The sequence below is a fragment of the Neovison vison genome, chromosome 12 (assembly GCF_020171115.1).
Source record: "Neovison vison isolate M4711 chromosome 12, ASM_NN_V1, whole genome shotgun sequence".
NCBI lineage: Eukaryota > Metazoa > Chordata > Mammalia > Carnivora > Mustelidae > Neogale > Neogale vison.
Window position 1 is genome coordinate 63,466,865 of NC_058102.1, and position 26,105 is coordinate 63,492,969.

General features: G+C 36.9%; 1 protein-coding gene across 3 annotated transcripts in view; it reads left to right on the forward strand.

Moving 5' to 3' along the window:
• The window catches only part of SLCO1C1 (solute carrier organic anion transporter family member 1C1), a 58,893-nt gene that overhangs the window by 24,865 nt on the left and 7,923 nt on the right, over positions 1–26,105 (forward strand). Inside the window, exons 5-12 of one of the 3 annotated variants that reach the window (XM_044228174.1) lie at positions 561–685; positions 3,783–3,929; positions 5,829–5,927; positions 7,675–7,920; positions 9,108–9,272; positions 17,570–17,765; positions 22,132–22,297; positions 25,154–25,338. In XM_044228174.1, coding sequence (XP_044084109.1) covers positions 561–685; positions 3,783–3,929; positions 5,829–5,927; positions 7,675–7,920; positions 9,108–9,272; positions 17,570–17,765; positions 22,132–22,297; positions 25,154–25,338 — 1,329 coding nt within the window. The remainder of the gene's footprint in view (positions 1–560; positions 686–3,782; positions 3,930–5,828; positions 5,928–7,674; positions 7,921–9,107; positions 9,273–17,569; positions 17,766–22,131; positions 22,298–25,153; positions 25,339–26,105) is intronic. The other 2 variants (XM_044228175.1, XM_044228176.1) reach the window with 2 other exon arrangements.

A 26,105-nucleotide genomic window follows, 5' to 3' on the forward strand; every position in this document is an offset into this window, starting at 1 on the left:
CACTATATTGTATACTTGAAACTAAAATTATACTGCATATTAACTAACTGGGATTTAAATAAAAACTTAAATCCCCAAACCCCACATATCATCATCAATTCTCTAGTATCAGCAATGCAGTTGTTCTACTAAATTTACAACTCTAAAACCACTATGCAAGACCATAGTTCTTAAATTATTCCTTTTATGCTGACTTAGAGATAATCATAATTTTATCAAGCATTGGATATTTTTTTCATCAGGATTGTACAGGTGATTTAGGATCATTATTTTTACATTAAAAGAAACCCTTGTAAATGATTCTTCTTTTATTTTCTTTTACCACACCGGGTAATTGGTTTGGATCTAGTTGAAATACCCAGTGAACCAGACTTCCCGGCAGAGTTTCTGGCTATCTCTTCAGGTCATTGCTGTTAATTGCTGTTTCAGTTTTAGTGATTCAGATTCAGGGGTAGCTGCAAACTCAAACAGGTGCCCTAATAAGTCATATAGTATCCATATAATATTTTTAACATGATGTTAAGTGAATCTGTAGTAAAGAAAACATTCTTTTTGTACAGGTACAGATATGAAAAGTATTCTCCTTTCTCTAATTCTACTCTCAGCCTCTCTCCATGTCTCTTGGAGTCAGACAGTCAATTACCTCTCTCGGTTATAGAAAAACCACAATCCAAAAGAAATGATGGTAAGATGATATATTTTTTTTTTACTTGACTAAGAAAGCTAAAAAAAAAAAAAGACTTTATGTGTGCTTTAGGATGGACAAAAACTTCTGTGATTTTTTTTCTGTTAAAAGCTTTACCATTTAAATCGTGATATTATAGTGCCATAAAAATTCCTAGAATATAAGGCAGAATATGATGAGATCCTAAAAGAATATGCAGAGATTCAAATCTTATGGAAAGGGCCATTAATTATCAGTGATTGAGAAAAGCTCATTAGGAACGATTAGTTCCTAATAAGGTGGGCCATCAAATCAGGATAAAACTAACTTGGCATATGACAGATCTCAGTCCATCGCTCCACTACGAAAGAAATATATTTTTTCCACCAGATCTCAATAGAAAATCTGTGTGCAGCCCCTTTTCATCAGAATGACAAAAATTTAATCTCAATTTGTCCCTAACCTTCAACCTTTTTCCCAGGAGTGGCTTACATTCTGGGGAGCTTACATAATAGCAAAGGGGTGGTCATGGGAGGGGCCTCTTGGTGTTATCAGTCCCTTGTCAACTTAGATATTTAAAATCCCTCCGGCTACAGTATGTTGTCATACATGTCACATTAGTGCCACCCCGTGTCTACCTTTATGTCCTTTTTAGCACAACTCTCTCTGATGCAGAGGCGACTGTCATAGAAACTCCGAAATAGTTCTATTTTCCACACAAGACAGGATGCGGGGAATTTTGTTAGAATGTCTAGAGTTCCATATGGCTGACACATATTCTATAGCAATGCATTCTGTGAGCCCCCCATGGGAACATGGGAATCATCCAGAAACCCTCTGAGGAGTCCAAAGCAGGAGTGTTTAGCCACAATGTACAACTGTCTCATCTTTGGGGCCTTGATACCTTCCTGGGCTCTAGATGCCCATGGTAGCACAGGTTCTCCCTGCTCATGGAGTCCACACCATCTACCCACAGGTGTCTGCCCTGTGTCTAGGATGCTAATGAGGCAGGAGCTCAAATGTTCTCTCTCTGCTGCCCTTCAGCACTGACATGCTCTATGCTTCCTCTTCATCAATCCCATCTCCTTCCCTGCGCCTAGCCTCTGGATTGATTTCTGTATAGGCAGCCTGGAAGTTTCTCTTTTATCTACCTGCTAATCATGCAAATCTTTTATCTATAGCATAAAACCTTTTGTTTCTCCTGACCAGTGCTTTCTTTTTAGATGTGTTTTTCCTGAGCACTGAACACTTGAGGTCTTGTTATTTGAATGAAGGGAAGGGCCAGAGAATTAAAGAAAATCTAGAAATTTGAGGGGACAAAGTATAGAAGATGTAATCATGAAAAAGTTTACCCCATCCTGCTGTATGAAAAGAAGCAGAAAAGCACACTGGAAGAAGAGGAGAGTATAGGAAATATTTAAACCTTTACTGTTAAGAGAAACAGGGTTAAAGGCGAGAATTAAAATGTTTTTAATGGGAAGAGAGACAAGTTATTAGACAGGTATATAATATAAGACTCACAACTCAATCTCTTTCTTTCCTTTAAATGAGGTCTTGCTCCCTTAAAGCCATAGACCTATGTGGACATCAGACATAGTGGACACAAAGTTCATCCTAAAAATGATAGTGGGGTAAATATAGGGCTCTTCTCAAAAATGCTCCACCTACAACTCCCATCTCCCCAGAATACTGGAAAGTAGAGCTGTCTGACAGAACTCTCTGCAACGGTGGAAACGTTCTGTATCTACGCTGTTCGATACAGCAGCCATTAGCCACATGTCATTATTGAGTACTGTAATACAGCTAGTGTGACTGAAGAGCAGAATTTTTAACTTTCTATAACTTTAATTAATTTATACTTCAGTAGCCACCTGTGCTGTGTGGTTACTATACTGGAAAGCATAGATCTAAGATGTCTTCCCCTATCTATAAGACTTCCCTACAAACAAGCTTCTTGGGATCACAAAAATGTTAGGGGTAGAATTGAATGAGGATCAGTTTTTCCGGAAAAGGAATTCACATTATATTTGGGGGGTGGGTAGACTGGAAATCCACAGAAGATTAAAGAAGAAATGCTTCATCACTTGGCTAAATTTTCAGAAGAGACAGAGTTAGAAGCAACAAAACTACACAGTAGTTTTATCGGTCACACAATCTGACTCATCTGCACGAAAGGATTCACCTCAGTTCTATATAACCATATTTTACTTTCAAAATTTACTTTAAGGGCTACTGAAGAGTGGAAATAACTCTCACCTCATAGGATTATAGGAGAATTTAACTTTAAAAATGCCTGCCAATCACTTAGCCCAGTGTCTGACAGAAAAATAGCACTCAGAAGTGGTGATTGTCAGAGATAGAAAGTATTATCTCTTTTATTAAAGTGATTAAACTCTTCAAAGTGTATTTCATTTGTGATATGGGACTTAATTCTCCAGCTTCACATGATTATATCAAGACATGACTTCTATAAAAGCACTTAAAAGTTGTTAGCTTTGAATTTCATTCTAAGTATACTGATGAAAGGTTCTTTATGTTGGAATAGTTACTAAAGCATATAAGGTTTTAAAATTTTATGTGAATTTTATTTCCTAAACCTGAGCCCTAAAAATCGTTATTTGTTGTCAAGCAGTTGTGATGCTGCCTGAAGTTGAAGTATTACCCATATAAAATTTTGAATTGCAGGTACAAGTTGGTCAGCAGTAACATTGCAAGTGATTTCTGTTGAAAAATAGAAAAGTTTAAAGATTAAGAGAAAACCCTTCATTCAAAATTGTGTGTTTTGTCCCAGACAGGATATTGAATGTTATAGTAGCATAGGAATTCAAAGAACTCAGTGTAAATAAAAATAAGAAAGAGAAGAGAAAATTAGAAACAAGGCGTCAGAAAGAAAAATCAAAGGAGTTCCTTGATCAAAATCTCTGAGGGATTTACCCTACCTAAAACATTGAAGCTTAAATATTTTCCGATCTTGGTTTGACTCCTATCAAATTATGTCTGTTGAAAATTTCACTTTTATATCCTAATCCAATTTTACTACAGCTTGTAGAAATGCAGAATAAATATTTAACTTCAATACTGATCTAATTTCATTCCTCTTGTTTGCTTTCCTTTCAAGAATGTGAAATGGATGCCAGCTCTTCCATGTGGGTTTATGTTTTCCTGGGGAACCTTCTTCGTGGAATTGGGGAAACTCCGATTCAGCCTCTAGGCATCGCCTACCTTGATGATTTTGCCAGTGAAGACAATTCTGCTTTCTATATTGGTAATACCTACCTCATTTATCTTCTGAGGACGCAGAGTACCCAGTTTTCTTGACTCCACTCCAAACTAAATAGGGCGTGGAAGGTTTTATCCTTCAGATTCTGTTCCTTTACTGAGTTCACATGTTCAGAGGTCCACACTGAGGATTTGGATGATGAAGAAACTCAAATTAGAAGGACCAATTGCATTAGTGAAAGAACATCAGATTAAAAAGAAATAACTGGAAGATGGACTGCCATGATGTGTGACTTCATGCAAATATTTTCATGAACTTCAGATTTCATAGATTCTTTTTTACTGGGTTAACTGTACTACTGAACCACCTAGGTATCATTTATATTCATTTTTTATTTTGTTTCCAGAGCCCTAGGAACTACTTCCCATCTTTTAAACCCTATTTAAAGCATTTTCTTCCTATGAGGAATGGGCAAGGAATTTTGAGATCTCAATAGCAGGCATGAATGGATAAAAACACAGGAAGGATGAGAGCAAGGCCTGAGGCGAACCCATGCCTGGAACAGGTACCAGTAGATAGACTAGCAGCTAAAATCACACACACACATGCACACACACACATGCACACACACACAATACAGTAAACTCTAATTCCAAGGCCAGGTGCATCTAAGCAGCATTTATTGAGTGCCTCTTATGTCTTGGAAACTAAATTTTTCTCCATTTCACATATCAGCCTTGATTTCTTGGGGTTCTAATCTTTTGAGGTCCTGGCCTTCAAGGCATAGAGGACAAGATTTAAATTCCCTGAGAGGGGCTGCGACCAGCCCTACAGTATAGTTCTGCCCTGGCCATGTGTGCAGAACTCCAGAGGGCTCTCCTTACAGTCAGGGGAGCTGTAATTAAAAACAGGTTACCTGGGACGCCTGGGTGGCTCAGTTGGTTGGACGACTGCCTTCGGCTCAGGGCGTGATCCCGGAGTCCCGGGATCGAGTCCCACATCAGGCTCCCAGCTCCATGGGGGAGTCTGCTTCGCTCTCTGACCTTCTCCTCGCTCATGCTCTCTCTCACTGTCTCTCTCTCTCTCAAATAAATAAATAAAATCTTTAAAAAAACAAACAAACAAACAAACAAACAAACAAAAAAAAAAAACAGGTTACCTGCCCTAATAGAACACTGCAGTGTAAGTCAGGACCTGGCACAGAAGCTCCATCACATGAGCTAGACAGTTACTCTGGGGACTGGAAGAAAAATTGCAAGCCAAGAGATGCATGCAGGTGTCCGGGTGTCCCTTCCTTGCTCTCTCTCTCTTCATTCTTCTCTTCTCTTCTGGAAAGGATCTGTTCATTGCCATTGACTCTTTTTCTTAAATTAATCTGCCAGGGATACGTGTGCGAGAAGTTCTGTGGTGACATGAAAGGCAGATGGGACATACTTTGCCGGGAAGAGCTACCTTTCTGGTAACCAGAAATGGTGTTTTCAAGTAATCTGCTCTCATCTCATATTAATGCAGCCCAGGCTGGTTATGATTGTTCCAAAGAGCACCCCTCTGCACTCCCAGGTCTGACTGGTTGTGTTCACGGATCTGCTCCCACAGACGGTCCCACAGACTCTCTGAATGCATGCACTTTTGCACTAAGGTGGGAAAAATCAATTTTAATGTTAAAAGGACTCAGCACTTAACCAACCATAGAAAGTTTTTGAAAGACTGTCAAAATAGTATAATTCTGATTTTTTTTTTTAAACCAGTAGGGGAAATCTAATTCTAGGGAGTAAAGTTTTCTCTAAGTGAAGAGTTGATGAGATATTTTCAGCTACTAACTGGATCTCACTCCTATTTCTTGTTTAAAAAATTATTAATTTACAAAAGTGGAAAATGCCACTTCTTTTTCTTTTTTCTTTTCTTTCTTTTTCTTTTCTTTTTTTTTTTTTTTTTTGGATGCAGGGTGTGTGCAGACGGTTGCAATTATAGGACCGATCTTTGGCTTCCTGCTAGGCTCACTATGTGCCAAACTGTATGTTGACATTGGCTTTGTAAACCTAGGTAAGGTAGTTTATTTTTATTTATTTATTTATTTTAGTCACTGAACATTTTTAATGGGGATGGTGTAGAAAATATCAAATTCCCTTTTTATAAAGTGACAGGATGGCAATCTTTCATAAAACGAAAATAATCTACTGAAAATTGGTCATTGATATAATCACTGCATGCATTAATAAATGGAATATGAAAAATAGGCAGTGGTTAGAACTGGATGACCCATGGTTTGTTATTCAGATGTATCCCTTTCCACTTCTGGTTTGCCACTTCAAGTAAATTCCAGCATAGTTAAGACTAAAAACTGTGGCCTCTTGTTGGTTCAGGTGTAGCAACATGACAGTCACATCAGTTGATAATGTATTTTGTAGATTTGCCAGGCAGACCAAGAATTGAAAGTCTTCTGGCAACCAAAATAATGTTTTTTACTGTACAGATCTTTTTCAGATGGAGACAGATTAGAGTAAGGCTACCTTTTTCTCTGGGAGAGTGCTTGTGGAGGGAACAAATGGGGGACCTCATCTTTCCATGTGTTTCTTTCTTGTGAGATGTACCTCCTAGATGTGGACATCATTTTTCTTTCTTTTTTAAGAAGTTCAAGAAAGCAGAAACAAGAAAACGGGTTTCATTTTTTTAAAATTCTGAAACTGCATTTTGAGGTCCACATGTGTTAAAGTTAAATGCAAAACTCTTGCGCCAGTTTTTCTTTTTTATCAAAGAAACTGCAAGACACATTCCAAAAATTTTATTTATTCATTCATTTATTTATTCATTAACCTCATTAATTTTGCATCTATTCTATCCCAGGTGCTGTTCTACCACAAAATGGTGAATACAATAGTAGTTGAGTGCTTGACTTCCTGAGGTTTTAAAATCCACTCATGGAGGTTGATTCAGATAAGAAAGCATAGGTGTGATGAGTGGTGCAGAGGGAAGTTGTTAAGGGGAAGAAATGAAGATGTGACGATGAGCCAGTGTGAACATTTTACCAAGTATAATGTGGCAATTGAGCCTAGTCATCATAAGACATGTGTTTAGTTCATTGTTCTCACGGAGTGTAGTGGAGGCAGATCTATCATAAGTTTTATGGTTCTTATATAGAAAAGAAAAAAAACCCACTTGATTTGGTTAAAAAAAAAAACTTCATCACCACTTACCTTTTTGTCAAATAAGAAATGGTATCAAAAATAAAGTTTTGCTGATGAATAAGATATTGACATTTTATTTATATATACAAATCTTGCCTCCAGACCTAGAGTATCTCTGGAGTATTACAGTCATTTAGTGAGTAACACTGAGTGTTTAGACTAGACTGGCACCAGTCTTTCTTGGAGAAAAACCTTGGACAGACATTCAATATGTGGACCAGAGCAAAGGGTTGCTGTTGGGGGGGTAGCTGGCAGAAGGCTTGGAGCCCCCATAATTCTCCCTCTTAGGGTGCTTGCTTCCTGTCATGGACCAGGGGTTTTCTCTGCAAAACCCCAGAGTAAGACCCCCTCCCCCAGGATTTAGGCTCTATATTTTAAATCTAAGGAACAAATAAAGAAAAGCATCATGCTCCAGAAATAAAGCAGCATGTTTCCTTCAAAAAGCAAGAAGATGATAATGTTCAGACTAGAAAGTTATCATGCATGAATTATTAGGTATTCTTATGATGTGATAGAGCTAATGCTAGGATTTAAAAAAGAAGAGGCTTATTTCAACTCACTGGCTTTGCTGTATATGCAATTTAGCCATCCTCTCTGTCTTTCAGATCACATAACCATTACTCCAAAGGATCCCCAGTGGGTAGGAGCCTGGTGGCTAGGTTACCTAATAGCAGGAATTGTAAGTCTTCTCGCAGCTCTGCCTTTCTGGTGTTTACCAAAAAGTCTTCCGAGACACCGAAGTAAAGAGGATTCCAATTCCGCCTCTGAGAAATCCAAGTTTATTATGGACGATCATGCAGACTACCAAACGTCCCTTGGAGAGAAGTCAAAAATAATGGAAATGGCAAGAGGTGAGCCAGACTCCCCTTGATTTTGAAGCACTTTCAGTTTTCCTGTTGAGACTCTGTGGGGGATCTGTATATAATACCCTTCTCTCCCCATCGTTTGTTCAGAAAATTTTAGAAACTATACAGGACACAGAATTGAAGATTACAAAGTCAACTTTATTTCTGGAGCATAGATTAAAGAACATGACCCAAAGTTTGTGTAACCTTCATTGCTGACATTCCCACCCTTATAGTACTTCAGGTTAGACCTAGCAATGGATCCCCTATCCGGATTGCTGCTTCCCATCAGTCTGGGTGGACAGAAGAGAGTGAATCTTCAGATCTTGTGGCCTTTTAACAGATGAGATTCAGTCATCTGACAAATGTGTCAGTGCCCGTTTCCCACCCTTGACCGAAGGAGTGAGTGTGATGGGGGGGACACAAGGCCAGACATGTTCACGTGAATTCCTTCCACATGGAAAAAGAGTGACCAAGAGAGTGACCAAGGGTCCTCCTCAGTTGGGCCCAGCAAACAGTATTTACAGAAAATCTCCACATTTCAAACTTTTCAGCTACATCATAGGAAGAAGGGAGAATGCTAAAGCTCATTTCTTAGATCAAGTTCATTAAATGAAATGGAGATAAGGTTCATGTTTCTTTGTGGCCATGATGCAAATTTAAAGAGGAGAGACCAGAAAACTGAAGTTCTTGATGTCCAGCCAATGGCTTTCAGCTCTGTGGGGAGGAAGTATTCTTGTTTCTCTTTCCTTCTACCCATGTCATTGGGAGTAACGTGTTCCTGTCTGACTTCTACCTCTAACTGTAATCTAAATATAATTTAGATTACAGTAAATTATAATAAAATAATAATAATTTAATTTTAATTAAATTATAACTATATTGATTAATTATAATAAAATTTTCATTATAATAAAAATAAAATAAAATAAAAAAATAAAAAGTAATTATAATAAAAATATAATTTAGATTATATGCCCGTAGAAGCAAGTGCTTTCGTCTCCATATGAACCCGACAGATCTCAGCCTTGACTTATGCCAGTGCTTCATATCCATAGTGTCTGTATGCACTGTGCTAGAACCGCTCCTTCTAACTGTGGCAGTGGGACCCGGCCAGCCCGGGTGGCAAGACTGTGTCTTCTGCTGAGTGTGACACGGTCTTTAATTACTCCCACGTTATTTTTGTCTTACAGACTTTCTTCCATCACTGAAGAATCTCTTTGGAAATCCACTGTACCTGCTGTATTTGTGTGCCAGCACGGTTCAGTTCAATTCTTTGTTTGGAATGGTGACCTATAAACCCAAGTACATTGAACAGCAGTATGGGCAGTCATCCTCCAAAGCCAACTTTGTTATCGGTATGCTCATCTGTCCTTCCCACTCACCAGTAGGCACCGTCAGCTGCATCTTGTTAACCCTTAGGTATTTTTTTTTTAAGATTTTATTTATTTATTTGACAGAGAGAGATCACAAGTAGGCAGAGAGGCAAGCAGAGAGAGAGAGAGCACGAAGCAGGCTCCCTGCTGAGCAGAGAGCCCGATGTGGGACTCTGTCCCCGGACCCTGAGATCATGACCCGAGCCGAAGGCAGCAGCTTAACCCACTGTGCCACCCAGACGCCCAACCCTTAGGTATTTTAGAGAAAGCTCTTCTCCTGTTTAGTCTGAAGATGATTTATGGCATTTTAGATATGAAGTCAAAAAGTGAGTGAAAACGAATCTATCAGAATGAAAAAAATCCAGTTAAAATACTGAGGTTGTCGGTGGTACAACTTTGCAGCAAGAATTATTCACAACTGTAAGTGAGTGACCTTAAGAATATTACATAAACTGAACATGCATTTTATTAGGAGATTGTGATACTGGGTATGTGTCTTTCAAGTGTAGCCAAAACTTCCTAACAGTGGCCATTTAACCTGAACCGTTTCTAGGGATTATAAAAAAGTGAGTATTCAGAGAGGTTAAAAGGTGCTCGTTGCAAAACAAAGTTTGTTTTTGCTCAGAGTTAAAGGACTTTTCTGAGTCCTGGCATTCAGGTTATTTTTAAGGGCTGTGTTTCTAGCAGAGCAGGTCAGTCAATGATGAAAAAGCTATTGAAGGGCAAAGAAAAGCATGAGGAAATGAAGGAAGAAGAACCAGAATGTGCAAATACATGAACATCATGCTCCTAGTAATTGGATACTTTTAAAACCTGGATTAGCTCTCTTAGTCCATGAGGACATCATTTGATGGTTCTGTTTCAAGGCATAAATATATCTTATTCCTTTGGGCAAATTCCTTAGTAGTAGAACTCCAATGATTTAAAAACTTTTCTTCTTCATAAAATCTTTTTAAAATTTTCTATGTATCTATCTCTGAAAGAGGCCTCTGAGCTTATTTCAGAATATGTAATTATCCTGTAACAATCCTGGTAATGGGCACTTAACAGATGCTAATTTAATTGACTGTTCAGACTACTCTTCTCAATTATAAATATTAAAGCTATACCACTCAACTTTTGCTTTCACCACTGATTGGTTCAAATTAAGTTAATTGTGTGATTTAATGGTGGAGCTGAAAAAACATTTTAGGTTTTATTCCCCCCAAAACCCCCTCTGTGCCAGTCGGTACTTTATACTGACTTTAACAAGAATAGAAGAGAAATAAAAGCTTAGGAGACATTTTTAAAAATTTATTTCAAAATCTCCTTTGTGTTTATTGAGCTATAACTTACAAGCACTAGTTAACTCTGCAGCCCCTAAATGTGTAGCTCGGCTGGATAAATGTTTACACCAAAACCTGTGTAGTGACTGTCAGCTAGAATGTGGAGCTCCTTTCAGAATCACGAGGGCTCTCTCAAACCTCGTCCTACTCCATATACTTTCCCAGAGCTAATAATTACCCTGAACCCTGCCTGAACCCTGTCATCATAGATGGTTTTTGAACTTATACAAATGGGATCGTATGTTATGTAGTCTTTTGTGTCTGGCTTATTTCAGTCAAAGTGAAATCTATGAGACTCCTTCATGTTGTGTATAACAGTTTGATCTTTTTCATTGCTGTGTCCTATCCTATCACATGAATATACCACAGTTTGTTCATTTTATTGTTGGTAGGTATTAGGGGTGTTTTCTGGTGTTAACTAGTATCAGTAACACTGCCTGATCCTTCAGTATGTATTTTAGTGGGTGTATACACAATGTTTTTCTTGGCTGTAACTTGGAGCAGAATTGTTGGTCATGGAAAGTAGATATGTTTAGACCCATTAAATATAACCAAAACATTTACAATAGGGTTGTGTAAATTTATACTCACACTAGAAGTATAAAAACATTCCAGTTTCTCTTATCCCTGTCGTACTCACTATTGTCAGTGTTTTTCATTGTAACCATTCTTACAGGTGTGGAGGTATCTTATTATAAGTTATTTGCATGTAAATGGTAAGTGATGATGTTGAGCACCTTTTTGCAAGCTTGTAAGTCATTCCAACATTCTCTTTTTGTCGATAATGTTCAAATTGTTTGCCTGTTTCTCTTGAGCTGTCTGTCTCTTATTGATTTGTACAGATAGGTACTTTTTCTTGATACAAGTTCTTTCCTGAATATATATATTATAACTATTTTCTCACTTTCTCACTGTTTCTCACTTCAGTTCTTTTTACTCTCCTAGTGGTGAGCTTCATATTTTTTTTATTAACATATAATGTATTACTGAACTTTGTTCTCAGTGAGGGCAAGCGGCTCATCATCGCTATTAGCTCCAGGGGTACAGGTCTGTGAATCGCCAGGTTTACACACGTCACATCACTCACCATAACACGTACCCTCCCCAATGTCCATAAGCCAACCACCCTCTCCCTAACCCCCTATACCTGGCAACCCGTTTCATATTTTTAAACAAGTCCATTTTCCTGTCTTTTTCTTCTCATTAGTGCTATTTTTAGCCTGTTTTAAGAAATTCTCAAACCTGAAGGCCATGAAAATGTTTTTCTAAATTTCTACTAGTAGCCTAAGTGTTTTAATTTTCACATTCAGGTTATAATACATTTCAGATAGTGGATTGTTTTTAAAGATTTTATTTATTTATATATTTGAGAGAGAGAGAGAGAGAACACAAGCAGGGGTACAGGCAGAGGGAGAGGGAGAAGCAGATTCCCCGCTGAGCAGGGAGCCAGATGTGGGGTTTGATCCCAACACCCTGGGATCATGACCCCAGTGGAAGGCAGATGCTTAACTGATTGAGCTACCCAGGTGCTGCTGGTTATAATACATTTCAATTTTTTTAATATAATGTGAAAAAGGTCAAGGTTATTTTATAAAAATGAAAAAGCCATCTTTTCCCCAATAATTGCAATAAAGTGGCACATCTTTAAGTGTATGTTCATTTCTTATTATTTAACATGTGCATAACACTTAAAGTTTCAGGGCATTTGATTTTGGTGTCACTAGAATGATAAATTCATTTTTTATTTCAAATTAAAAACATTTATTTCATAAAGGAAAATTAAGAGCATTGTTTGGGAAAAGATATTTATAATAGAAATTGAGATTATATGTAACCTCTTTCCTTTATTGGGTAGATAATAAATGAAATACTTTTGCTATAAAATTATTCTTAAGAAAAATTAGCACAGATGAAAGAACTTAAAATTCTGAGAGATTCAATGGTCTACCTAATTGCATACATACCTTATAATGTATCCAGGAATAAAATTATTTCCCTTGAGTTATATTTCTTCTCTGGACATAATCATTTTTGGAAAACTGAAAAGAAGAATCTAATAATTGTTTTTTAAGTTGTAGATAGTTGATTTATTTCAGCCATAATCCTCTGTACACTCATATGGTCCCTGAGATCCAAGCTCATCATCAGAATTTTTTAACTCATCTATCAAAGTTTACCTAAGATTCTGATTCTTCATAGTTTCCATCATGTCATGTCTATGGATTATTCAAGTACTTTATGAGAGATAACTAATAGTGTCTAATGATTTCCATCTTTATAGCTAGGATTCTTCTCTGAATGTATCTGGGTTTCACATTAAGTATAGAAAAAAAGCAGAGTAAGGGTAAGTGGGAAAATGAGTCAACATCCATAATACTTATTTTGATGATCTTTAGAATGGTGAAAATAGATGCTTCATTAGGTTAAAAGAGAGATTAAATAAGACCCAGAAAATGCATTGTACATGTATATAGCTGTCATTCAGTAAATACTGTTCTCTCACTTCTTTCTCTTCTTCTATCATACTTCTCTTTCCTCCTTCATTTTTTTGGGGGGGTGTGCTGGGGGAAATTATAAAGAATGATCCTTTCTGTGATGAAATAAGGGAGAAGCACAAAGAAAGCACATTTCCTCTCTGCTCTCAGAGAAGGCATTTGACATGACATGGCAGAAAGAATAAACAGAGATTTTCCTAGTGTTCAAGGGCCAGTTGTTACAATGTTGATTTATTTTTGCTGTATGTGTTTTTCCATGTTGGCCATACTTCTAAAGTTTAGATCAATATTTTCTCATGTTAACTACGTATTAAAATATAATTTTAATTATTAAAATTATTATTAAAATTTAATTTTACCGAGAAAATTAATGAAAAATAAGCAACAAAAATGTTTCAGATTCAGGGTCTAGGAGGCATATGGCAAAATGATCTTGCTTTTTCAAGTGTGTGGGTTTTTTTTTTTCCCCCATTGCAGTTTCCACTGGAAGAAGTTTAGATAGATAGCTTAATTTTTCTCCTCTTTTCAAAGCTTCTATCACTGTTAAGTTACGTGAAAATGATCTTAAATTTTGTTTTCCTTCTTCATACACAGATTGCAATTTATTAGCCATTTTTCTTAATTTCTTGGAGTTTTTTTAAATTAAATAAAATAATACCTAGTGGACATGATACTGCCATTGACATTGATTCTCAATGACAGCAGGATCCATTCTCCATTCTTGAAGATGATACACAGACAAATAAGGGAAAGTTATGAAAATTATTTTGGCAAAGTTGCTTATAATAGAAAACATTAATTTTTTGTAGCTAAACTAGCATAGCAAATTAAATATGTGTTATGATATGTTCTAAAATTAGGTCAGGTTATATTAAAAATCTGAGAAATAATGGAAAACAATCTTAGTTTGTAAGGAAAAAAATTACTATTTTTATACCCAAGAAAGATGGCTAATTTTACTTCTTTGTCTACACCAAATTGGCTACATGAGTGTGAAAAGTTCCATATATTTAAATCTTCTAACAGTGTAACATTGTGAAGGTCCATTATATATTACAGAATTTTACTTTGCTGGGAGAAAAGCTCTAAAACATCCCAAAGTACTATTATTACTATAAGCTATTACCGTTTTATTTTAATGGCTAAGGCTATTGTACATTTGTATGGGAATCAGAGTTCCCAAATTATATTATAACTGTGCTGTTGATCTTAAAATATTTATATTTAATATATATAAATATTTATATTTAATAACTCTTGTCTTGAACAATAACAAAGAATAAGGTCTTCAGCTTGAATGAGTATATGAAAGTAACAACAACATATTCATTCTTAAATTTCTCTTAGCTTTCCTGTTATTTGAGTAAATATATTAAATTCAAAAGACATACATAAATTAAATTGAAACAAATTGTGGATGCTGGTGTAAATTACAGCTGGTATTTCCATTTGGAGTATTTAAATGGTAAACATTTTAAAATCAGCACATTTTATGGTGTGAGTGAAAAGAAGTGTGTAATGAAGAAATCAGTGACATTTCTACTTCATTAGCGGACTTAAAATGCTTTAGATGAAAGAGGAGAAGCTTTTGGAGGCAAGCAGCACATCTCATTTGATGTTTAGGAAATCTGCTATCAACTCAACTTGGCCCAGCATAGATAGCTTACAGATCCTAGAGAAATTGAAAGGGAGAATCAAGCTGACAGTATATTTGAAATGTACTGCTACTGTTTTTATGGAATCATGTTATAATTCATTTCTTAAAATAGGAAAGTAAAATATCCAAGAGAAATGTTGTATATGGATAAACTAAAGTTTAGCCATTTGGCACATTTTTATGGAAAACTACAAGGAGCTCAGGATATGATGGTGAGCACAGTTTTTGCTTTGAAGGTGCTATTGGAAGGTGAGGGGTGCAAACCAGATAAGCTAGCCAGTAATTGTGACAAGGACCAAGACTGATGCCTATGGGACCCTGTACAAGGGCCAGAGGCAGAGGGAGGAAGGGGGCTTCTGATGACCCAATTTGTGCACCCTGATATCAGAGATGTCTCTGGAGGCACCATACGGCTGGTGGAGGCTGTGAGAAGTCTCTGGAAGTAGTCTAGAGAACTCTGGGAGAATAAGCCTTATCTTGGAGTCAGAAGAAAATCCTCTAGGAAGAGATATCAATACCTAAATTAAAAGCAAAAGTATAAGGGGGTGTTAAAACATGAAAATGTGGAAACTAGGGTGGTGTATTGAAAGAATGTTGATCAGGTGAAGCAAATATCTTGCCTACAAAGGACTGGAGGCAAGAGAGTACAGGAAACTTTCTGGAAGTTTTAGGAGAACACAGGCTCTAAGAGGAGATCAGTCAGGAGAGGATGTTTCTGATTTTTAACATTCTGTACTGAGGGAGCAATGCCCTTAGAATCACCCCATTTTGATTCTCAAGATCTTCTAGGCCAGATCAGGGTGGGGAAAAGTTAGGGAAACCCACACAGCATGAACCTACAAAAAGTATCAAAGGGTATCCTTTGTGCTATGACTCCTTATGTCCCAAGTTTGGATTGATATTTTACAAAATAAATGAAATTCTAAGCACACTCTCTCAAGGTTTCGATATAGAGGCTAGTTTTCCGAAGATGTGTTTTTTATAAATTGCTTTTGGGAGATAGAATTGAAAGAGAGAATAGGACTCTGCCCTTTTTGTGTAAGTCTTGGGTCTGTGAGAGGGGGATTTGAAGTCAAGTAGTGTGAATATGTGTATGTAAAAATAGGGTCTTAAATGGCACACATCAACTCCATGGCAATGCTTAATTCTTGAGAAGGAAGATGGAATCTGGAACAGAGAAGGAATCTGTTTTATAGATCTCCATATTTAAAAATCAGAAAAATTGGGAGAATATATTAGCATTTATTAACTTGGGTCATGAGAAACCAAGTTTGTTATATTATTTTCCATTATATCCTCTCTTTGGAAAAATAAATAATAATCAGTTTCCTCATAGTTGACCTTTGGCTCTTAAGGGGTCCAGGATACATTTATCTCTACTGCTTGCTATAGCCACAGACCTCAGCTTAGTTGGGGAAGAAAAAACTAGCACCTCTTTTTTTTTTTTTTCCCCCAACTGTTTTGCGATCTTGCCTCCTTCAAGTTGGGATGATCTCTAATATGATCATTTTAATTTAACATTTACCAATTTAAAATCTAAACAAGTCACCAAAGAACCTCTTTTCCCACCTTTTCTAACACAGAAATGTTCCACTCCATGCACCTATCCCAATATTTTCATCTTTGTGACCCTAATAGATTGAAATGCAAGTAACAACTTAATTGAATGATATTTATGTGCCATATATTGTGCTAGGAACTTTTCATGTTAACACCTCAGTACTGCTTTTGCTCCATATTATAGATAAGGTGACAGGTTTATAGAAGTTCAGAGAAATCACCTGCCATTGCAAAGCCATGAAAGTATGGGGCTGAGAGCCAAACCAGGCAGTTAAGTCCCCAGAGTCCAAGCTCTCAACCACTTTGTTGGATCTCTTCTTAGTGCTGTTTTAAAATCACATTTATTTTATTACTAGTGAGATTGCACATCTGTTTATCGAGAATCCTGAGTCCCAAACTGTCTGGAGGAGAGATGGTATAATGTAGTGACTGAAAACATGAGATTTGACATCAGACTCTGTATTGTTGAAACTGGTTTTAACACTTACTAACCATGACCATGAATAAATTGCTGTCGGAAGTGAAAATAACAATACGGCTATCTACTAAGGTTGTGGTAAAGAATAAATGTGAGAGATACATCAAATGCTTACTCAAGTGGCTGGTACATTACAAGCAAATAATAAATATAAAAGTCATCAACTAATACATTGTTTTGTTGTTGTGGTTGTTAGGGTGGATACCAAACTAAGCAACTAAGAGTCTAAATAAAATAAATTTGGTTTGGGCCAGAAAAAAAGAACCAAAACTGTGTTTTTGTTCCCTGAATTCCATGTACCTATTATTCTCTTATGCACAAATTTAAAGAACATTAATTTTCATCTAGATGCCCCTTGATTGTACCTGTTAATCCTGGGATTAGACCAGAAAGACATTGACTCATTGATTAATTCAGTGTTTATTGATTTTAAACTCTGCGCTAGATATTGTGTTAGGCAGGCTTCTGAGACTCTCAGTTGTGCTATCTTTAATCTATAACCTAGACACTCAAAAATCTCTTGATATGTCAGTGAATAATAGTAAATGAATATTTCTATAACTTAAAATGACCAACCAGTCTAACAAGTTGTCAGGAATTGACAACTTCCTGTCAGCTATATAATATAATATATTATATAGCTTTTTATAATCTCTCAGAAAGTTTATGTCAGCACACTCAAATTTCTTTTAGATATTCACAAAATTTTATATATATATAATATATATATATATTTTTTGTTTGTTTGTTTGTTTGTTCTTCAGGACTCATCAACATACCTGCAGTGGCCCTTGGAATATTCTCTGGGGGGATAGTTATGAAAAAGTTCAGGATCAGTGTGTATGGAGCTGCAAAACTCTACTTGGGATCATCTGTTCTTGGGTACCTCCTATTCCTTTCCCTGTTTGCACTGGGCTGTGAAAATTCTGATGTGGCAGGAATAACTGTCTCCTACCAAGGGTAGGTTCACTTACTAAGTAATCTGAGGAGATTGGCTTGTTTAATCAGATTAATTATAGATAGAGCTTCAAAATAAGATAATTTTATTGTAAACATCATAAATATGAGAAAGGAATTATAGTTTTATCATGGAATAGCCGACAGTATGTTGACATGGGAGATCTTATTGTCATCAAAATTTGTCATCTCCTTTGAATTTGGTTGCCTAAGAGAAATTATTAAAAATATTAAATCTACATCTTCCTGTATAGGTCAGCCTGACAATGGAAAACACAGACCTTGAATCTCACCTCTGTTCATCATTAGTGAAGTGACATTGCTAGGTCATTTAATCTAATCAAACCTCAAATTTTTCATTATAGTTTTTAAATTTTTAAAAAAGATTTTATTTATTTATTTGACAGAGAGAGAGAGAGAGCTCACAAGTAGACAGAGAGGCAGGCAGAGAGAGAGAGGAAGGGAAGCAGGCTCCCTGCTGAGCAGAGAGCCCAATGCAAGTCTCCATCCCAGGACTCTGGGATCATGACCTGAGCTGAAGACAGAGGCTTTAACTGACTGAGCCACCCAGGTGCCCCAAATTTTTCCATTAAAAAAAAAAGAAGAAGAATACTAACTACCTTATAAAATTTTATAAGATTTAAGCAAGATAATATACGTGGAAATGATTAGTACTTGCCTGGCACAAAAGAGATGTGCCATTTGTAAATAATTGTATTTTTTTCTTTGAACACTTGGATAACTGAAAAGTTCTCTGTGCTACTTTTTGTAGTCTCTGTTGTACTCAAATTATGTGACGTTTCAGAAGAGAATGCTATTTCTCAACCTGGTGAACCACACAACAGCTCTGTTTAGCTCTTAGCAGTTGGTCAAGAGAATATTTATTGATGTTTTCAGACCTGTGCCATCTCGTATGGGAGGGATGACTACTTTTCTTAGTTTCCAGGGTCTGTCAGTCTTAATACGAAGCTGCGTCTTGAAGGAACTATCCTGTCTTTTCCTTTGAAGAGTCCTTGCCTTCACTCTACCTCTGAACATGAGTTCCCAGATACAGCTGTCTTCATTCTTCCACACAAATATATATTATCTGTTTAAATTGAACATTGAGCCATTATGGTATGCCAGGCCTACCACCCTGACTGTACTACCTCACTGCCCAAACTCTGCCTGTGCCTCAAAGGCCAGTGCTCCTGATCTAATGATCTGTCTTCTGTTAGTTCAGCTGCTGTTTATTTACTGCTTGCTTTCCAGGCTTCTTCCCGTGCTTCCTTCCATGCTTACCTGTCTGTCTTGTCTCCATAGTCCAGTCTCCATCACCCTCATTAATCTGGTTTCTCCTGCTCTTAAGTGAATATCAGTTATACTTTTCACAATCTAAAAAGTCCAAGAAAACTAGTGACTGTGAAGTTTATATACTGTTGCTTCTGGGAGTTACCAGAGTGATGTTAGACTTAACTGAGTGTAGTAGCTTTGCCTTGCTAACAGTCAGCAATATAGAATAAGGACGTTAGCTGTAAACAGGAATTGCAAGAAGATTCTGGAGAGAGTAGAAGCCCTACACTGTCTTCAACTGTCCCTATGATCCTAATGGTAGATGGACAGTGGTAAACTTCTTTGTATTTTGCAATTTACAAAACACCATGACTTTCATTATCTCACTTGTATCCTCAAAGCATCTTTATAAGGTAAGTTTTGTTACCCTCTTTTAAAAGAAACTGAATTTAGAAAGGTCAATTATCTCTTCAAAGTATAATATTCTTTGTACAACATCATGGCATTTCTAAGCCAAAAGTAAGCGCATAAACAGGAAAACAGTGGCAATGTTTTGAGGCTCACGTTAAAAGTATACTCACACAATAAATGATTAGATATTTTTAAACAAATAAAAGATAGCGTATTCATTGCATGAGTACTAGCCCTCGAAGTACTAGCTCTTGAAACAATTGCCTTAAAAGACTACAATCGCATTACAATAATGCTATCATTGTCTAAAACATTCTAAATCTCCTCTTTTAAAATTGCTTTCCAGTGCTCGCTTGGGCAGCAAATATACTAAAATTGCCTTCCATGTTTTTCAGAATATTCCCAACAATGGCAAAGATTTAACCATTAAGAGTAGCTTTGCTATTGGAAGCAGCCAAAGAAATGGCAACATCCCTGGAAAAAACTCTTGTATCCCAACATGATTCTTTTGAAAGCAGATCCCATTTGAATATAAATATTCTGATATATTTAACAAAAGTTATCTTAAAACTTTAAATAATTCTTTCAACACATCCTTTGTAAAACATGCATGCAATTAATTTCTGCTTCAAGATAGTCATAGATGATAAATTTAACTTACTTTTAGTAATATAAAATAATTGGCTTTATAGAATACAACATGCTCCCCAGGGATTATCCTGAGTTGTTTTGTTCTACAAGACTGTTTTGATTCTGGACATTTAACAGGAACCCTGTAAACAGCTTTAGATATGGTAGTGGAAGAAACCTTTCTTCTGCAATAATGAGAGTAAGTTTGATGTGAGACAAGAATTTAGAATCCAAAGGCCTGGAAGAATTCTCATTTTGAAGTTTGTCTCTAATAAACATTGTGACTTTGAGCCAGTAATTTGCCCACTTTGGATATGACTTTCCTGATCTGCCAAATGAGAAGTTGGCCTAGATCTCCCCCCAAATTCTTTCCGCACCAACTTTCTGAGATCTCAGTCCTACACTACCCATAGTGGCCTGATTCTAGGCTTTCAAAGCCTTATTTATACTTTCAGATACTACCAAATAGTTTCAGTTAATTTACCAAATAATGCCTTATGGAAGAGAACAGGATGAAATATTCCTATATGACTTCCCAGAAGGCCTAGTTATACCCTTTTATTCTGTCTGGAGACATCTCAGGGGCTGTTTTTGTTGTTGTTGTTTTGTTTTTGTTTTTATTTTTTATGTTTGCAGTAACCAAATGCATGGCAGTTCTACTAGATGGAATATTCCATCAATTAAGAAATTATAATTGCAGTCATTATGGGCTTACCTCTTAGAAGGAGGGGCCAAAATGACATTTATTTCCCTCCAAAATAGAATAGCATTTTACTTTGATAGACTTACCAGAAATCGTGTTTCTTAACCTAGTATGTCCCAGATTGTTCTTGCTGCTGGAGATACAGGAGTGAATAAAAGAAACTGTTCTGCCCTTACTCAGTGTACATGACAGTGCCCTTGGGGGTTTTGTTGTTGTTTGGTTTTAAGGCTCTCAAACACTTTTGTTAAAAAAAAAAAAAGAGGGGAATAAATAAATTCAAAATAATGGAAAAAAAAAAACAAAAAGAATGATGGAGTGCTAACGGATGAAAAATAAGTTGCAAGTAGAAGAGAAATATCATTGCACAAGTACCTCCTAGAAGAATACAGGAATATGAAAAGAACAAGGAGAATACAAGAAGAAAAATGAGGTCATTCAGTTGAGGGGAAGAAATAGAGGTGAAAGAGGAGGGATTCTGGGAGAGGTAAGGGGAGAAGGTAAGACAGAATAACAGGGAGAGAAAAGAGAGAAGATATCAAAATTATGTCAAGTTAGAACAAAAAGATAGCTCCTTAAGGGCAAATATCATCTCATTCATATTTGTAACTATCTTCTCTCCTCCCAAAGCTAGCACTTAGAAGTCTTCCACAAAATTTTGAACACATGAACAAATGAATGGGTAAGTGATTGAAAAGCATGTACAAGAGAACCGGAAAGAATGACATAAGATATGGAAGAGCTATGTAGAATAGGAGATTATGAGAGAGAGAAAAATTAGATGAACTGCCAGCGCTTTTTTTAGTAAGACACTCACATAGGATGTGTAGTTCTTCCAAACTGAAGTCTGTTGACATAATGCTGACTGCTTGACTGTTTTTTTCTTTTACTGCACCATCGGCAATGCCCATTTTATTGATGCTGGGACAGTTGTGAAGGAAATTGACAGAAAAGCACACACACGCATGCACACACTGCCTGCAATGCATTTAAGAAATGTCATTAGTTGCTCTAGAAGTTTACTCTATCTTGCTGCTTTGTTAGCCATTTTCCTCCATCTTTGCACGGAAATACATTAGAAGATGCTAGAGAATGTCGATTTTTATAGAAACCATAAACCAAGAACTGGTTATTATGTGAATGTGTAAACCTCTAAAGATAACTTTCAAGAGAAAGCTTTTTAATAGTAGACTCACATTTAATAATCAGAAACCAGCATTCCTGATGACCATTGTGTTTTCAAAAGGCAAGCTCCATTGGCAGTGCCACTTATATACTCAAGAACACTGATTTTTGAAGATTTTAGGGTGCTGCCTGCTAAGAGGTAATATTTTATACTGTTACATTTCTTTTCAGAACCAAACCTGTCTCTTATCATGAACGAGCTCTCTTTTCAGATTGCAACTCAAGATGCAAATGTTCAGAGACAAAATGGGAACCTATGTGTGGTGAAAATGGAATCACATATGCATCGGCATGTCTTGCTGGTTGTCAAACCTCCACCAGGAGTGGAAAAACTCTTGTAAGAAATCCCTAATGTGGGGGCGCCTGGGTGGCTCAGTTGGTTAAGCAGCTGCCTTCGGCTCAGGTCATGATCCCAGCGTTCTGGGATCGAGTCCCACATCGGGCTCCTTGCTCGGCAGGGAGCCTGCTTCTCCCTCTGCTTCTGCCTGCCTCTCTGTCTGCCTGTGCTCGCTCGCTCTCTCTCCCTCTATCCCTGACAAATAAATAAATAAAATCTTAAAAAAAAAATCCCTAATGTGTGCACCTGTGGTGCCTTCTACATAAACCACATGCTCTGTGGGAGCTCAGGGACCAACCCAGAAGCAGACCACACTGGTCACCGCTCTGGATCTTGCTCTACCCTTGTTCTTTTCCGTGGAGAGCTAGTGGACTAGACTTGTTGAAAGAACTAGGGTAAGAAAAAGAATCATGAAACAGGCTAGAAGAGCCTCATGGTGATGTAGTTCTCTCATTTTGCTTGTGAGGAATATTAGCCTCAACTGAGAAAATCTCAGTGATAAGATCTGCATTGGGATCCAACTCTTCTGGCCCCAAGGCCAGTGGTAGTTGGAGGTTTTAGGGACAGGACAAATAGAGGCCAGTGTTGGAAAGTCTAGCCTGAGAGGTCTAAAACCAGGGATCACAAACTTGATTTTGAGGAGATTGATAGCATGAGACATTCTGCCTGGGAAATCAAGCCCATGTGTGAAAAGAGTAGATGCTGGAATGAAGGAGCTCTGTAGATTGGATTATGGAGATGAGGTTAGAAATAAAGGTAAGAAATTTAGTTCTGAAGGATATTGTGTACTTTAATCATTAAAAGACTCATTTCTGTAGTCACACCTTTACATTTCTGTCGCAAACATAGACTCTCTCTTGTACTCTCTGTTTATATGGCTAGAAGTCAAACTGCTGTCTATTTGTGGTGATGAAATCTGCCTGTATTAGACAGTCCTGGGGGGCTGAAAATTAACCCACACATCTATTTACATGTACTTATCAACTAGATAAGAATGCTTAGGCAAAGGCTTATGTTGATGTAGAGTAACATGTTGATTTTCTCTGTTTATTGTTACTTGGATTTTTTATTCAGAGTAGGAAGGGTTAGACTCCAGCAACCATGAACTGGACTACCTACCCAAATGAAACTGAGTTTTGCCCTCCATTCCCCTTTCCCTCTCCTCTCCCCCTCCCCGTTTCCCTCTTCCCTCCTTCCTTTCTTCTCTCCCTTTCCTTTCCTCCCTCCCTCCCTGCCTCTTTTTTCCCTGCTTCTTTTCTCCCTTCCTTCCTTCCTTTTTTCTTCTCTTTTCATTTCTTTTCTTTCCTCTTCTTTTTCTTTCTTTTCTTTTCCTTTCTCCCTTTATCCCTCTTTCTTTCTTTTCCCCTTCCCTTCCCTTCCCTTTCCTTCCCTTCTTCCCCCCCACTTCCATTTCCCTTCCTTTCCCTTCCTCCTGCTCCTTTCTTTTCTTCTAGCCTCTACTCTTTTCTCCAAACTGCTTGAAAGTTTTTCTTACCTAGAACTTCCACTTACAGAAAACATTCATACCAGGAACTAAGAGAGGTGCTTTTAAAAAAATGGGATTTAAATATCATGATCTTCGAGTAATTGGGTATTACTTATCTTATTTTTCTCATGTGAGAACTGAGGCACTGAGGTGCCTAAACTCATGTATCTAGTAAGAGGCAAGGTCAAGGTTCAAAGTTTTTACCTGACAGTTAAAAAAACAACAACATTTCTACTCTTCCTTGGAAAGGAAATGCCAGCTTTATTTCACTGTTTAACTAAAAATTCTCAAGCTCTTTTGTGAAATTTATAAAAATAATGAGGGATTATCAAAGTTGCCTCTCCAAGATTGAGGTTTATTAGTCAGGACTTTTCCCCCCAGTTACCATTAAAAAGTCACATCCTCAATTTATGCCCATTTATTTAACAGATTTTTTGTTGAATGCCTAAAAAGAGGACCCTTTTTAGGCTCTACATATGTGATGAGAAAGTAGATGGTTTCTGCTAGAGGTTTCATTCTAGTGGGATATATAGTTTAAAAACAAATATATAGTATTCTAATGATAAGCACTGTAAGGAAAAGATGAGTTAGGATAAAGGATGGAGAGATGGGGGTATTTTTTTTTTTTGCATGGATGGTCATGGAAGCCCTCTTTAATGAACTAAGCAGAGACCTGGGGTACATGCACCAGCCTTCCTACTATCTAGAAGAGCTACCCAGCAGAGAGAACAGCGAGGCTGTGAGGCATGGGTAAACTCACCATGTTCGAAGATTGGCAAGGGCGCAGTGGAAACCCATGTGTGCCGCTGAAACAGAAGGAGAGAGGGAAGATCACCGAGCTGTGAGATCAGAGGGGAATCCAGGAGCTCCATTAGAGTCTGTATGCCTCTGTAAGGATTTTGGATTTTATACAACCATAAGAAGAAGCTACTGGAAGGCTGAGAATAGTGACTGCCATTTTTAAAGGCTCACTTTGGTTACTGTGTGGGTAACAAATGATAGCTGGATAAGAGCGGAAATAAGTTGAGCGTAAAGAGATCACTGCAATAACCAAGGCAAGGAATAATGGTTGCTTAGACTTGGAAATGGCAGAGAAGAAGATGAAGTATGTTTGGATGCACTAGGATTTACTGAGAGATTATTTGGTAGGGTCAGTAGTTTGAACAGCTGCTGTTTGGATGAAAAAAGCATGATCTGTATAGATTTCACTTTGCTCACTATAGCTTAACACAGAGAAATAAAAGAATATTTACCTTATCGTTTATATAATGCATGTGTACTATATTGTGAAGTCTATTTAAAGATATATATATTTTCAATTTTACTTAAATGTTATCTCAATAATTGGACTTTGTTCTGTTGTGTTACAGATATTTTATAACTGCACCTGTGTGGGGATTGCAGCCTCAAAGTCAGGAAATTCCTCAGGCATGGTGGGCAGGTGTCAAAAAGATAATGGATGTCCCAAAATGTTTCTGTATTTCCTTGTCATTTCAGTCATCACGTCCTATACTTTATCTCTAGGTGGCATACCTGGATACATACTGCTTCTGAGGTGAGCACTGATTCTCCCTGACCCAGTTTTAATAAAAGACATACTACAATCGTTTGGAACATTGATTTCAAAATCTGTTCCATAGGATTGTGATTCCTTATTGCTCTCTCAGGGGTTTTGACCCATATCCTTGTTCTAGTTTTTAGACTCTTCCCATTTTGGGTTTTTATGCAAAAATATGGTTGAAAAGAAGTTTTTCCAGTTAAAAATTTTCTGGAAATCATTGGTCTAGAGAGCCTACACCACTATAGTACCTACATCTCTGTAGCCACTCAAAAAATACACTACGCTATTTCTAGATAATATAATAATTATCATATTATTATTATCAATAATAATATGCTATTTCTGGATAATATTATCCAGTGTAGACTAAATGTGTTTTTATTATTTTTTAAGATATTAATTTTTAGTAATCTCTACACCCAACATGGGACTCAAACTTACAACCCAGAGATCACGTGTCACATGCTCTACCAACTGAGCTAGCCAGGTGCCCCTAGGTTGTGTTTTAGATTAAGCATGGTTTCACCAAATTATGGATGATAAAATTTTAAGATAGTTTTAAAGATTCATCTAATATCACAATGTTTCACATTTATTATTTTAATATATAGGTTATTTTTCTTGTTCTGACTAGAATTATCTATATATATGGGTGTGGGGGGTATTCATAACTTTGAATCAATTGCATTTTCTAATCTATGAATATGTTAATGATTCCAAGTGTGTTTGCTTAAAAACTCTAAAAGAATTTTTAAAACTGT